Source organism: Scheffersomyces xylosifermentans, assembly GCF_036884685.1.
Source record: "Scheffersomyces xylosifermentans strain CBS 12540 chromosome Unknown RJT20scaffold_1, whole genome shotgun sequence".
NCBI classification, from domain to species: Eukaryota; Fungi; Ascomycota; class Pichiomycetes; order Serinales; family Debaryomycetaceae; genus Scheffersomyces; species Scheffersomyces xylosifermentans.
In genome coordinates, this window is record NW_027042939.1 from 3,161,944 (window position 1) to 3,175,702 (window position 13,759).

General features: G+C 39.3%; 4 protein-coding genes across 4 annotated transcripts; 1 reads left to right on the forward strand and 3 right to left on the reverse strand. All coding sequences in view use genetic code 12, as the record gives it.

Annotated features, from left to right (window-relative positions):
* Positions 1-396: 396 nt before the first annotated feature.
* Positions 397-3,648, forward strand: DOT1 (histone methyltransferase; the record flags this gene model as incomplete). The annotated part of the gene is made up of 1 exon (XM_064921302.1): positions 397-3,648. One exon carries the CDS (start codon positions 397-399, stop codon positions 3,646-3,648), a length of 3,252 nt encoding a protein of 1,083 aa, XP_064777703.1.
* A 92-nt stretch (positions 3,649-3,740) lies between these two features.
* Positions 3,741-7,336, reverse strand: ISW2 (DNA translocase). Its single transcript, XM_064916368.1, has one exon. It carries the CDS (start codon positions 7,183-7,185, stop codon positions 3,775-3,777), a length of 3,411 nt encoding a protein of 1,136 aa, XP_064777704.1. The 5' UTR covers positions 7,186-7,336; the 3' UTR covers positions 3,741-3,774.
* A 1,813-nt stretch (positions 7,337-9,149) lies between these two features.
* On the reverse strand, positions 9,150-10,341 carry RJT20DRAFT_21574 (uracil-DNA glycosylase). Its single transcript, XM_064919277.1, has one exon. It carries the CDS (start codon positions 10,241-10,243, stop codon positions 9,161-9,163), a length of 1,083 nt encoding a protein of 360 aa, XP_064777705.1. The 5' UTR covers positions 10,244-10,341; the 3' UTR covers positions 9,150-9,160.
* A 1,329-nt stretch (positions 10,342-11,670) lies between these two features.
* RJT20DRAFT_21579 (dolichyl-diphosphooligosaccharide--protein glycotransferase) lies at positions 11,671-13,567 on the reverse strand. Its single transcript, XM_064919278.1, has one exon. It carries the CDS (start codon positions 13,159-13,161, stop codon positions 12,118-12,120), a length of 1,044 nt encoding a protein of 347 aa, XP_064777706.1. The 5' UTR covers positions 13,162-13,567; the 3' UTR covers positions 11,671-12,117.
* Positions 13,568-13,759: the final 192 nt, after the last annotated feature.

Below are 13,759 nucleotides of genomic sequence, written 5' to 3' on the forward strand. Positions count from 1 at the left end.
GTATGGTCTCTCTGTGCGTGTCTACTAACCAACACTCCACTGCCATCTCCGAATTCAATGTTTTCTCCGTCGGATCAAGACATCCAGACTCCAGACACTTCGGACCACTCCACAGATGAGTTCAAGATCAACACTTTCTTACCCAAACTCACCTCGGCAGCAGCCGCAGTGAAGGAAGATGCCCTCCCGGCTCTGGAAGAAGATTTCTCCGAGGAAGATATAGTAGCGTTGGAGGAGTTACTCGACACTGAAACTTCAGTATCTGATGTTTTGCATACTTTTGCCAGTAAGCTGGTGAGAGCATTAGTAATAGAAATGAAACAACTAAGTAATAATATCGACTGGTGGTCTTGGAAACGCAAAGTTATGTTATATTTGTGTTTGCACGGCTCCGAAATGACAAAAGTTGATTACGATGCTTTGTTGCTGACACAAGGTGCAAAGGACATCGCAAGCATCGGTAAAACTACAGAAAGCATAGTGGCACTTTTGAGCCAAGGTTGGAGTAAAAGTGAGCTTGAGGGCTTTAATCTTGCTCTTCTACATGATGCTACAAGAGAAAACATATCTAAGTATATAGAAGGTGGAAAGACTTTGGAGGACCTTCACAATGCCCTTCCTATACTCCAAAATAAATTCTTCTGGACCAAAGGCGAAATACAATTACTTGAGGCCAATCTCGATGAAGACCCTTCAGTCTTATGGGGCGAATTCCCCTTACGAGCCAGAACCGCTGTCAACCAGAAGATCCAAAAACTCCGTAAACATCAACTCCAACAGGAAAAAATCACCACAACCAAACATAAACAATCCACACCAGCACATGATCAACCAAGAAAAAAGCACAAAGGCGACATCGACGAACAAGAGGATCTACTACACTACTGCATCAACGACGATCTCACCTTAGAGAGCATAAAGAACTTTTTCCCCAATGAGGCCGTATCCGATGTCGTAAAGAAGATACAGGAGCGGTTTGGACCTTTAGATGAGATTCCAGTCACGGTCGGAGAGAAGCAGCTTATAAAGGACACCATCAAGCTGAAAGCAAGTTTGGATTCTGTGAGTGACCAGTTTCCTTGTAGATCGCGGGAGTTTCTTGAAGAAAAGTTCAAGGAGCAAGAGTTCGTATCCACCAGAAGAACTAAGTTCAAATCAGGCTCAGAAAGATTGCTTTACGAAGCAAAATGGTGCCTCTATTCCACCGGAGAAACGTTTTCTACAAGTAGAAGATCACGTAAGAGAGCGCTAGAGGAGTCCTTCGAGACCATGGAGCAGGAGATTTTGAATGCTAAGCCCGTGGAACACGTCGAGTTGACTCCAGAAGAGTTGCAAGAAAGAGAAAGAAGAAGAGAAATCCGCAAAGAGGGCATAAGAATTGCTAAAGAAAGAAGAGAAAAAGAGAAGCAAAAGGCCAAAGAAGAGTATGAAAGGAAGAAGGCTGCTGGATTGATCAAGCCAAAAGGCAAATCCGAAAAAAGTTATGCAATCAAAGATCTTTTGGCTGGTTCTGAACATTTCCAATCTGTGATTGGAGATAGAAAGAAGGTCGAAGAGGGCCAGAAGAGAAAGAGAGTCCAGGCCGTTCATTTTCAACCAGAAATTCAACAAAAGCGGTCATTCAAGCTTAAGGTTAGATACAGACAAGCTGAGAAGAGCAAAATCAAGCAAGCTTTAAAACTTAAGAAGCAGCAGGACCGCTTAAAGGAGAAAGCTAAAAGAGCTGCCCGCAAGAAAACGACCAAAAAGAAGAAGAAGACAAGAATTGAGAATGAAGAATCGGCATCCCCAGACATAGAGGATCTCATCAAGGAGGAGGAGGAAGAAGAGGAAGAAGAAGTTGAGGAAGAGGATGAAGACTCGTACAGTCCATATGACCCTATTGATATCAACTCTGACTCCTTTGTGCCACTCAAGGGAAGGCAATTCTATATAAAAGAAGTATATGATGAAACGCCTTTGATTCCAGAATTGAATTTCGTGGATATTCCTGAAGAATCAGAGACTCTGTTCTTGAGCAGATCGACTATGACTGAAACGAAGAAAGTAATGACCAAAGTTGACGATAAGATTGTATATGACGACAACTTAGCTGCTGATATAGTCAGATCCCATGTTAAGAACTATCGTGATTTGCCTATTTCCTTTCCTCCCCTTCTTGATCCATCAAGTGCTAATACGAAGATCTACCCTACTAATAAAGTTCGCATAAGATTCCTATTATACCCACAGCATTTTGAACTGTTTATTCTAGCAGCTCCTAAAAGTAACGAGTTGGACCCAATCTATGAAATTATAAAGTTACTAATGATTCATTATGCTTTGTATTTCTCCCACTCGCCGGAAATCAGAAGAATCATTACGGAGGAATATTGTCAGAAAATCGAACATTCTATTGAAGAGAATGATTTTGGAGACTTCATGTTTATCATCGATAAATGGAACAGCTTGATGCTTAAGTTATCTCCTAATGTAACTGCAGTTGAAACAATACTCAAAGAGGGTAGTGAAGATATCAATAAAGAACTTCGTCTGTACCTTGGCGAACTGGAAATCAGAGTTCCAACCTCAGATGATTTGAAATTGCAAGCTTTCTTTGAAGCTATAATTCTAGAAGATCTTAGTCCTGCCTTCCAACTCGTTAAGAATGAGTCTGCTGATGATTCGGCCACTGAGGAGTTTGTTCCAAAACATCTGGGAGACGTTGAAGCCCCAACGAATGTTACTGATGAACTAAAGGACATTAAACCGGATGACTACAATGTAATGTTCTTCAACAGACTCAAGGAAAAGACTGAAATTTCTAGATTTACTACCCAGCAGCTACTTTTGAGAGTATATTCCAGAATTGTATCTACAGATTCGAGGAAGTTGAGGTCTTATAAGGCCTTTACTGCTGAAGTATATGGAGAGTTGTTACCCTCCTTTACAAGTGAAGTTCTTGAAAAGGTGAACTTGCTTCCTACTCAGAAATTCTATGATTTGGGATCTGGTGTAGGAAACACTACCTTCCAAGCTGCCTTAGAATATGGAGCATCTGTCAGTGGTGGCTGTGAGCTCATGGAGCATGCATCAATGTTGACTACATTACAAGAGGGACTCTTGCAGAAGCATTTAGCAGTATTTGGATTGAAAGCATTGAACTTAGACTTCGCGTTGCTGCAAAGTTTTGTTGATAATGATCCTGTTCGTGCTATTGCTCTGGAATGTGAAGTCCTAATCATCAATAATTACCTTTTCGATGGTAATCTCAATGCAGAAGTCGGTAGGCTTTTATTGGGCCTTAGCCCTGGTACGAAGATTGTTAGTTTGAGAAATTTCATTAGTCCTAGATACAGAGCCACTGGAGATACCGTGTTTGACTACTTCAAAGTTGAAAAGCATGAAATGAGTGATTTCCTCTCTGTCAGTTGGACAGCAAACAAGGTCCCATATTATATTTCAACAGTTCAGGAAAGAATCTTGCCCGAGTATTTAGGAAAGGAAGAATCGCCAGACAGTGAGAGGTCCTCTCCATCAGTCAAATCAGAGAATGGAAGTTCGGATAACTTAGCTGGTACCTTAACCCCATTTACTGCTACACCAGAGCCAGACATGTTCAAGGATTTGTCATGTGTTTTGGATGATGATGACGTTATCGTTTCCTAATTTTTAGTGTATTATTAATCCATGTATATTACAAACTTCCAGAAAGGAAGTCATTTAGCAAGAGTATCAATTTATATAAAGAACTAAAATATTGTACAATGTTTTTGAAAACAATCAGCATTTGGCTTAGACTTTCTTCTTCTTCTTCGTGACCTCCACTGTCTTTAAATCTGGAGCTTCTCTCTTGACACCGTTCAGAAGTGCTGTTCCGTTTGAGGACGGTTCGACTGAGCCTGGTCTTGAGCTGGCATTTGAGCCTCCAACAGCCTTGCCTCTTCTCTTGCCATGAACAGGACCTTCGAGCTCTCTGGTAATAGCAAGGAGTAGTGTGTTGACTCTCCTACTGAGTTCTTGTGAAGTTCTGGAAAGGAAATACCAATCAAAATAAAACAAATCGCTCTTCTTGATCTCCTCCTTGATCTTTTCGTACAAGTTTTCACTGAATAAGCCGTACTTGTGAACACAATACAAAAGGAATCTATCTTCGGCTTTGGAATATACACGCTTGGAGTTATTTGGAGGATATTGAATCTTCAATTCTTCTATAGGATCCTCCAAGACTTCCATCTTGGAAGCAAGCAACTTTTGTTGATTGACCAATTTGGCCACTTTCTTTTCGCTACTCTCAATCTGAGATATGTATTTGTCGTATCCCTCTATGAGCTTGTAGGAACTCCAAAACTTCTTCAGGTATTTCTCCACATCTTCTACGCTTTTGTTTCCCAAGGCCAGGGATATCTTTTCATAAGCATCCCTTCCATACCTAGCGGAAGCATGAATAAAATTTGTAAAATCTCTTCTGGTCCATGCATGGAAACTCTGTTCGAGTAATTCAATTTTCAATGCATTCTCTTCTGGAGTCAAAGGTACTACGTTATCGACTTTCTTCTGTTCTTCGTCTCTCTTCTGCTCTCTTGTGACTTCATCCTTGAATTCTTCAGCTAAAAATTCTTCATCGCTATCACCAAACTCCTCAATTGAGAATTTGAATCCAATTTCCTTTTTGTATGCAAGTTGTTCTCTTTCGAGTAACTCAGCCAAGCCTTCAGGGAAGAACTGATGGTCCTGGATATTATAGGATTTGGGAGCTCTAGGCTTTGCCTGAGATGTTTTGGAACTTTTCACTGCAGTAGGAGCTTTCAATACATCCTTGTAGTAGTTATCAACTGAGTAAGTTTGTTCTTTTCTTTCTCTCTTTGACGGGTTAATCCAAGAAAATCCTAATCCTCCAGAAGCATCTTTCTTAGCAAAGTTCTGACCATTCCATTCATATGCCGAAGAGTCAGATGTGAAGTTTTGAAGGTCATCAAGACCCAACTTATTAAATTTGGCATTGAGAGTTGCCGTCTTCTCTGCTCCTCTCTTTAAGATCGCATCGATGTCGTCGTCAAGCATTGAAGTTTCACCCTTCTGAGATTCAAAGACCTTCTTTGCACCGTGCTGGATCATTCCAATCAAATCGTCCTTAGAATTACCAATAGTATTATTCGCATTCATCTGCCTACCTTGCTGAATAACCAATTGATCCAATCGCAACTTCTGTGCTGCTCTGTCTAAAACCTTCTCTTCGATAGCATTCTCAGTGACAAATCTATAGACTTTAACTTGTTTCTTCTGTCCAATTCTGTGTGCTCTATCCATCGCCTGTAAGTCGGCTTGTGGATTCCAGTCCGAGTCATATAATACAACGATATCTGCTGATGTCAAGTTGATACCTAATCCACCAGCTCTGGTAGTCAATAAGAAAATAAAACGCTCAGAATCAGGAGCATTATATTGATCAATGGCGTCAATTCGATCTTCGTGGGATGTGGAACCATCGATTCTACAGTACTGGTAGTCTCTGAAGAAACAGTAGTCCTCCAAAATATCCAACACTCTCGACATTTGAGAGAAAATCAAAACTCTAGAGCCTTCTTGTTTGAATTTCTTAAGCATCTTGTCTAAGATAATCATTTTACCGGAGTTGAATACCAAGTGTTCGTCTGTAGTATATGGAGGACCCGGCTCGGCACCATCGAACAAGTATGGGTGATTACAGCATTTTCTCAATTGCATGACTATGTTAAGTAAACGGGTTTTACCTTCTCTTTTGCCAACCACACCGTTTACGGCATCAATGTCTTTTTCTAAAAGCTTCTTGTACCATTGAACTTGCATGTCAGTCATTCCGATATAGACATTGGTTTCAATTTTTGGAAGTAACGACTTCTCAACGTCTGCCTTCACTCTACGTAAGAGGAAGGGGCTCAAAAGCTGATGCAATTGCTGAACAACCTTGTCTTGATTCTTACTCTTTGCTTCTTCATCTTCATCGTCACCGCCCTGGTTTTCGAACCATTCGTCGAACACTTCAGAATCTCCGAAAACATCAGGAAGTAGGAAATTCAAAAGAGCCCAAAGCTCGTGAAGATTGTTCTGAAGTGGTGTACCGGTAATTAAAAGTCTATTTTTTGAGTAGAAAACACGGATGATTTGCGAAAGCGACGAGTCTTCGTTCTTGATTCTGTGAGCTTCATCAACGATGATATATTCCCAACGGAACTTCTTTAACTGGGATTTTTCACGGATAACCATTTCGAAAGATGTGATAAGAACATCGAAATCCGCAGTGAGAAGTCTGTTCTGAATAATTTGTTGTCTCTCCTCTTTGTTACCCTGGAGAACGACTACGTTCACGTCTGGTGTCCATTTGGCGAACTCTCTTCTCCAGTTATCAAGGGTGGATTTGGGAACGATAACAATGAATGGACCATCGACTTTTTTGATGTAACGGAGATATCCAAGGAAGGAAATAGTCTGAAGAGTCTTTCCAAGACCCATTTCATCTGCTAGGATACCTGAGAGCCTATTTTCATATAATGAGATTAACCAATTCAACCCCTGGATCTGGTACTCACGTAATTTACCTTCTTGCACATACAGAGGGGACTCTGTTATCACTGTATGCTGATGATCTTCATCGTCTTGATGTTCTTCGTCTTGTAAAAGTTCGGCATCTTCCTCCTTCTCGGTCTTTCTTCTTCTAGTGGTGGACTTCAGTTTCTTGGGTTGTTGAACTATACCCAACTGGCCCATTTTGGAGTCCACTTCTCTGATTCTCTTTTTGAACAGAGCATCTTTGGATGCACTGAGATCAATGAAATAACGGAATAAAGGGGTTAATCCGAGCAAGTGCTTGAATCTTTTTGTGGAATCGTCGACGTCGTTTGCTCTGGCTATTTTTGGATCGGTATTAAGGAGAAAACGGTTGATTCGATCTTTCTTTGACTCTCCCGACGAGGAGACCGTAGATGCTGGTACTTCTTCGTCTTCTTCTTCTTCTTCGACATCCTCGATTTCTTCGACTTTCTTGACTTCCTCAACTTCTTCGACTTCTTTGATTTCTTCGTATTCCTCAACTTCGTCCAGTGACTCTACTATAGGTTTCACTACGGCTTTTCTCGTTCTTGTTGATCTTTTGCTGACTTTCGGGCGAGTTTCAACCACCACTTCCGGCTGTTGGTTCAGACGGGTGCTGCGACTGCTTCTTCTCATAGTTGCAGCCAAGGAACGGGGGATATAATGTGTGAAGCGCGATCTAGCGTGTTGTGATGGTGCGATGGTGATCGGGAGACTGGTGGAGGGGTGTTTATTGTGGTCGAATTGTGTTGTAGTGTGGACAAGTTCCAGAAGTGGCAGAAAGAAGTAAACACACCAACAATAAAATTTACAGCCATCAGAATTTGGAATCTGGGAAATTAACCGCCATGAGACTCAGAAAAAGAAAACACTCGCGGTGAGGGAAGTCTCACTGTGTTCACTGTGATTACTGTGCTCAGTACGGTGAGTCTCAAGGACGTGTGAGTGTGAGTGTGTGTGAGAAGGCAGGAAGTATGTAACATATGGAAGGTTTATAGAAGGAGGAATGTGAGTATGTGAGTATATACGGATGTGAGTAGGTGAGTATAAGTATATAAGTATTTAGGATGTAAGAATATAAGTTTATAAATATGTTAGTATATAAGGATGTAAGAATATAAGGATGTAACTATGTAACAATGTAACTATGTTGGTAAGTAAATATATAAGTATGTAACTATGTTAGTATGTAACTATGTAACTATGTTAGTATGTAAGTATGTAACATATGGATGGAAGTACGTAAGTATTACTTGTTTGTAAATATGTAAGAATGTAAGTATGTAATAAGTAAGCTAGTTTGTATGTTAGTGTAGAAACAGTGTAAGTGTAACTATTAGTATATAGAATAGTATATAGAATAGTATTTAGAATACAGTTTATAGTATATAGTGTATAGTATATGGAAGATAGTGTATAGTTATATGGAATATAGTGTATAGTTATATGAAATATAGTATATAGTATATACTGTGTACTATATAGTGTATAGTGTATAGTATATAGTATATACTGTGTACTATATAGTGTATAGTGTATAGTATATAGTATATACTGTGTACTATATAGTATATACTGTGTACTATATAGTATATACTGTGTACTATATAGTGTATAGTGTATAGTGTATAGTTTATAGAACATAATATTAGTTTTGATATTAAACAATTAATGTTAGAGGATTTAAGTTTTCAGAGTTAGACAGTGATGAACTATGCAACGCGGCAAGACACTCATACGTCTGTGGGATTGACAGTGAAAGTGAGGCAGAAGGAGGTAGTATGAAGTATGTGAAGAAGAACCCTTAAGTAAGGGGTGTTAATGTAGACGTGAGAGTCGATAGTTATAGTATTTATAGTATATGTCTATAATATATGTATAATATGTATAGTATGTCTATTGTATATATAAGGATATAATAGTATGCCTATTGTATGCTTATTGGACATAGTGATGAGACTGATATTACAAGTCTACATGAATTAAATAGAGTGTTATAATATCAAATAAGTATAAAATAGGCCAAAGCAGCATTCATTTCTTTCCAATACATACAAGAGTTTTTGAGATGGAAGTAGGAGGGTCTTCGAGTGATTTGAATACAAGGTGGTAAACACTCAGGTTTGCCAGTTTTGACCTGAGCTGTTGGATATATACATTTTCGAGGTAGTCACAATAAAGTTGAATAGATACACCTTGGAGAATAACAAGAAACTAATCTACTCGTGCAACAATGTCGTGATATGCTCTAAGCTGTGAGATCAACCGAGTCAAATGACACCATTGAGTATTCAATCGTAAACTTGTGTGATCCAAGTACGTAGATTTGCATCTACCTACCTATATATTTTGTTCTTTAACCTTTTAAACCCTTTTGGGATGCTTGAATTCAAAAACTTATCGAATTACACACATCGGCGTCCATTTATATACTTGTCACTAATTTTGTCACTAATTTTGACATACTCCCATCGGTATCCATCAACGGATCACTCAAACATAAACATATGCTGCAAAATGCTGCAAAATGGCTGCAAGTCAAAAATTCATGATCAGCCTCCACCTTCAAGAAATACAGCAATACATTGACCCTAATCACCAAAACAACGTCTCACACAATGTTCCAGTCGATTGGTTCCTGATCTTGCGAAATAAGCCATTGGTTGCACTTCTTAAAGACCTCCAGGGTGAAAAATCCTCTGCTGGCTGAAAGAGGAGATGGATGCACAGTACGAAGCACGTTGAAATTACTATTAACACTGAGAATTGAGTTAAACTTCTCCACTCGCTTCTGAGCTGGATTTCCCCATGCCATGATAACAAATCCCTGATCTTTGGCGCTGTGGTACTTAATTGCAGCCAGAATCACTTCCTCTGTGAATGTCTCCCATCCACGCTTGGCGTGACTATTAGCCTTGTGGCACTCCACTGTTAAGACGCTATTAAGAAGTAAAACTCCGCCCCTGGCCCACTTGGTTAGGTTTCCTCCTCCTGGTGTGCCCAGTTTTGCAAGTGCCTTGTGGTCCGGGATCTTGAAGTCCTTAAAGTCAATTGCAAGAGTTTTATATATGTTTATTAACGAAGGTGGTGGAGGAGTAGGTTCCAACACGGAAAATGCAAGACCATGAGCCTGGTTGTGGTTGTGATAAGGATCCTGTCCTATCACAAGACATTTAATGTTTGGTAGCGGTGTGTAATGTGACCATGAGTATATTTGGTCTTCTGGCGGAAACACTTTGACACCTCTTTGGGTTGCCAAAAACCTCTTCAAATTGAGGAAATATGGTTTTGTCAATTCCTTGTGTAATGCTGCTAGCCATGAAATGTGAAGAGTTGAAATTTCGAGGTCAAGCAACTGCTTCTGTTCTGCTGTCAACGAAGCAAGCCATTCATCTTTAATGAAGTTGTAATGAGCACAGATCTCAGTGAAATCGTCATCTGAAGCCTTGAGGTTGCTTTCAGCGGTAGGAATTGCTATCTTTGGTTCTTCTGGAGTTTTCTCCACTTGATTTTCTGCTTCCTTTGGTGCTTCCTTTAGGGTCTCTCTGGTGTTTACTTCCAGGACAACTACCTTCTCGGACTTTTTCACGATCATCTTCTTCTGTTTCTTTACACTATCGCTGTTGGTTTTAAAGAAATCTGTGATAAGCTTCCTCTTTGGTTGTGCATTTGTAGTCACTGGGCTTACGGTCATTGCAATTTCTAGCCTATTTACCGTCTTTCTATAGGAATGCCAACCTATATTAGGCTAAGAAGAATGTCTTTCTTCATACGTTAACATACGCGTCTTTTGAATTTTTTATTTTCACGTGTTCTTTAAGAGGTTTTTAGGGGTTGTAGAAGTAGTATAGCACTGTCTAGACCCCAAAAGATATTTAAACCAACATTCCGTAAAATTAATGATATAAATGTTATAATATCCCATTTGGTTGGTTCAGACCACGTCGATTTCTGTTCTTCTTATTTATAACTATGACTCCACTGGGTGAGCCCATAGTGGTGAGAGCAATGGCTCCCTTGACTTTTTATTGTAACAATGAGAGAAACCATACATTTTTTGCAGCCATTTTTAACCTCATTCTTGTGGCAGGCTTCAACTATTTGGATAAGACAATATTCAATATGTGGTTATGATAATTATATATTATATAATGTAATATTATATAACATATAAATGGATTCCTATTGTAAGCAAAAAGAGCATTATTTCCATAAATATAGTGCTCTTCGTGAAGGTTTCATCGACGGTCTTGGTATGAGCTTCCTCTCTTGAACAAGTTTTTCATAATTACTCTTGCGTCAGAGGATTCTACGGTTTAGTACATGTATGAGCCAATACCAGCAATTGGTATTACCATTTACCATAGTGACGTGAACAAATTCCCTCATTTGTTGAATAAATATTGCATTGTATTCAAATTTATATATCCCACAAGAATACTATCCAGTTCTACTAAAGTGGAGACCTCATATTATTTGCAGCAAACTTCATTCAGTATAATTGTTTATGATCTTGTATTATAGGGATAGTCTTGGTACACAGAAAACATATTTGGACCTACTACGAAGTAGTGAAAAATACTTGAGTTCCATATTTGAGTTTTTATATTTCATAGATGCCTTTCTGTATTCAGACATTATTACCCTGAGAGACCTCCGGGGGTTACATCTTTGAACAAACCAAGACGTATTTGTAAGGGTACAAAATTAACTTAGTCAGAACATGCATGCATACCTAGACCATTGCTACGAAATGTATTTCAATGAGAGTGAGATTAACAGCAAAATTGCTTATCGCCAATTTCCACAATTATCCACGGATCTAGCTTCTGTGAATTGGAACGACCCGACCTTTGAGAGAACCCTGTGCATATGTTGAGTATCCTGAAATGAGGTCATCAGAGGAAGAATGTTATAAGATGACTGTCTACGCCTCCATCAAGGGAAGACTCCTGGAGCTCCATCTCTTGAGAATTGTGCAACTAATAACAAGAGGCTTATGATGTTTGACCATGAATGTCTTGATAGGTTTGGGGTCCTTGGGCAGAGTTACTCCAGTGACTCCACTGAATGAGAAACGAAATTGACTAATGCCAAAATGATGAGAGGTACCAGTTCGTTGGAGGTGAAGACCACATCAAATAAGTGATGTTGTGGGAGAGACTAAGTATAGTTATACCATTAGGCTATTTCCTTATATCAAGCTGATGTGTTACTATAGAAAAGCAAGTCCCATAGCCTTTACTTCTTTCTACTATGAATGATGTAATGTGTTGATTCGTTACAAAGACAATATCTTGATGCTGGTTTATATTAAAGGCTTGAGTGATATTTCTGCTTTAAATGTGGATGATATTCATACAAAGGAAAATGAGCCTTCTGCTATGTCCAGCTTTAACAGATTTCTCTAATGATATAATTAGGTATCTTATTTGCAATTCACGTCCCGGGTATTCCTATTTGTTTATATGAACTCTACGACCAGATATGGTCGAACCAGTTAGCGCAGACTTCTATAATAATCTCTAAAATACTATTTCTCATGACATTGATGTTCTTCTCCTGTCCTCAGAATAACTTTGTAAATGGATATGGATAGTTTGGCTCCTTTCTCAAGAAGATACTGGTCAAAGTACTATACAACAAGTAGAGCACAAAGTTCATCACTATGATCAACACAAACTTGGTCAGCTCTTCAGTAATGAGCGTTTTCCTTCCCACTTTATAACTACCCAACCATAGTAATAATATCAAAGCTGCTGCAAGTGCCAGGTAGTTTGCTGCCACCAACAATATCTCTACTCCAAACTGGTAGTGAGCACCACCACTGATGTAAATCAAGCCCTTCTCATTTCTCGCAACAAATGGTACTCCTCTCATGTTACAGAATTGGTATCCGCAAACACAGCACAATATAAAGGCAACTGCCAATAGCATTATAATCTGCTTCTTGGGAGTTCCTGTGATAAAGGCGGGTCCCTTCTTCTTGATCAAAATGATGATTGCAAGCGTTAAACTGAATGTTTTTATGAATGTGGCCATTGGGTCTTTCTGTCTAAGCGTGATAGGTTTTTGTATATTATCCGAGAGAAAACGAGCCAACTCTAATGCTTGGTCGTCGAATGGGGCCTGTGGGGTTTTGTACTCATAGTGCAAGTCTTCAAAGATGGAAAGATCCTTCTTCTCGGCCTCTGGGTCTTCCAAGTCGACTTTATTCATGTTAGGAGGGAATAACCAAACATGAGGTACACTATCCACTTGAACACGATCAAATAGTTTGATATTGGTTCTATCGACAATGTCAATGGAAAGAATGAATAGAAGGTTGGAACCGGCGTAGTCGCTAAACCAAGAATTTGAGACTCTGGCCACCACCAGCTCTAACTCAGTGCATACTTTGCAATTGTGTTTTGGATCTGTTGATGTAAGGACAGTGAGGACGTAGTAGTCACGAGGTCCGCTTACAAGCGACAAGTCACTGTTTGTAATGGAGATCACATGTTCCTGGTGGAGAAATGATTCTTCTGTGAGTCGAAGAGCACGGATACTTGACGACGCAACTGCCGAGATTAGAAAGAAAATCACGTAGAATAGGGCACTCGCTACAATCATCGGAGTTGTTTATGTATGTTTAAGTTTTCAGTTATCTTTTTTTTTAGTTCTTTTAATGAACTTTTATGAAACCGTATAACGATCGTTTTAAGATACGACAGTACAATTAGGAAGTAGATAGGCAGTAAGATGTCAGAAAAAGAGCTCCAAAAACAGCTTTTCTGCCACAATGGGTCAACTATAGGACCTCCAAGTAATTGACGTGGCTTATTCAAAGATATAACCCGTCTTTCACTATCTTTTCAAGAGGAAGAAGTGAAGGTTTTAAAGGAAATCAAAAATTAGAAAATGTATTTTTTGGTAAACGCTGAAATGTTGATTGGTAGCGCTGTTATGTATAGTTATTAAGGAATCTTTCACCATATTTGGAAATGGTGAGTTGTATAAGTGTTTTAATGGAATTGAGTAAACTTAGTGTTGTTGGTTGGTGGGAGGGCGGGGGAGGGAGTGGGATGTCTCCTCTCCTGGTAATGGCTCTGGGTCTTATATTCTATTCTTTTGCACCCATTGTTATGGTTGTAGCTCTTAGTGGTGTCTATATATCTTTACATAGTGAAGAGATTGTTTGAGACAAATGAGAAACAAGGCTGTAAATGGT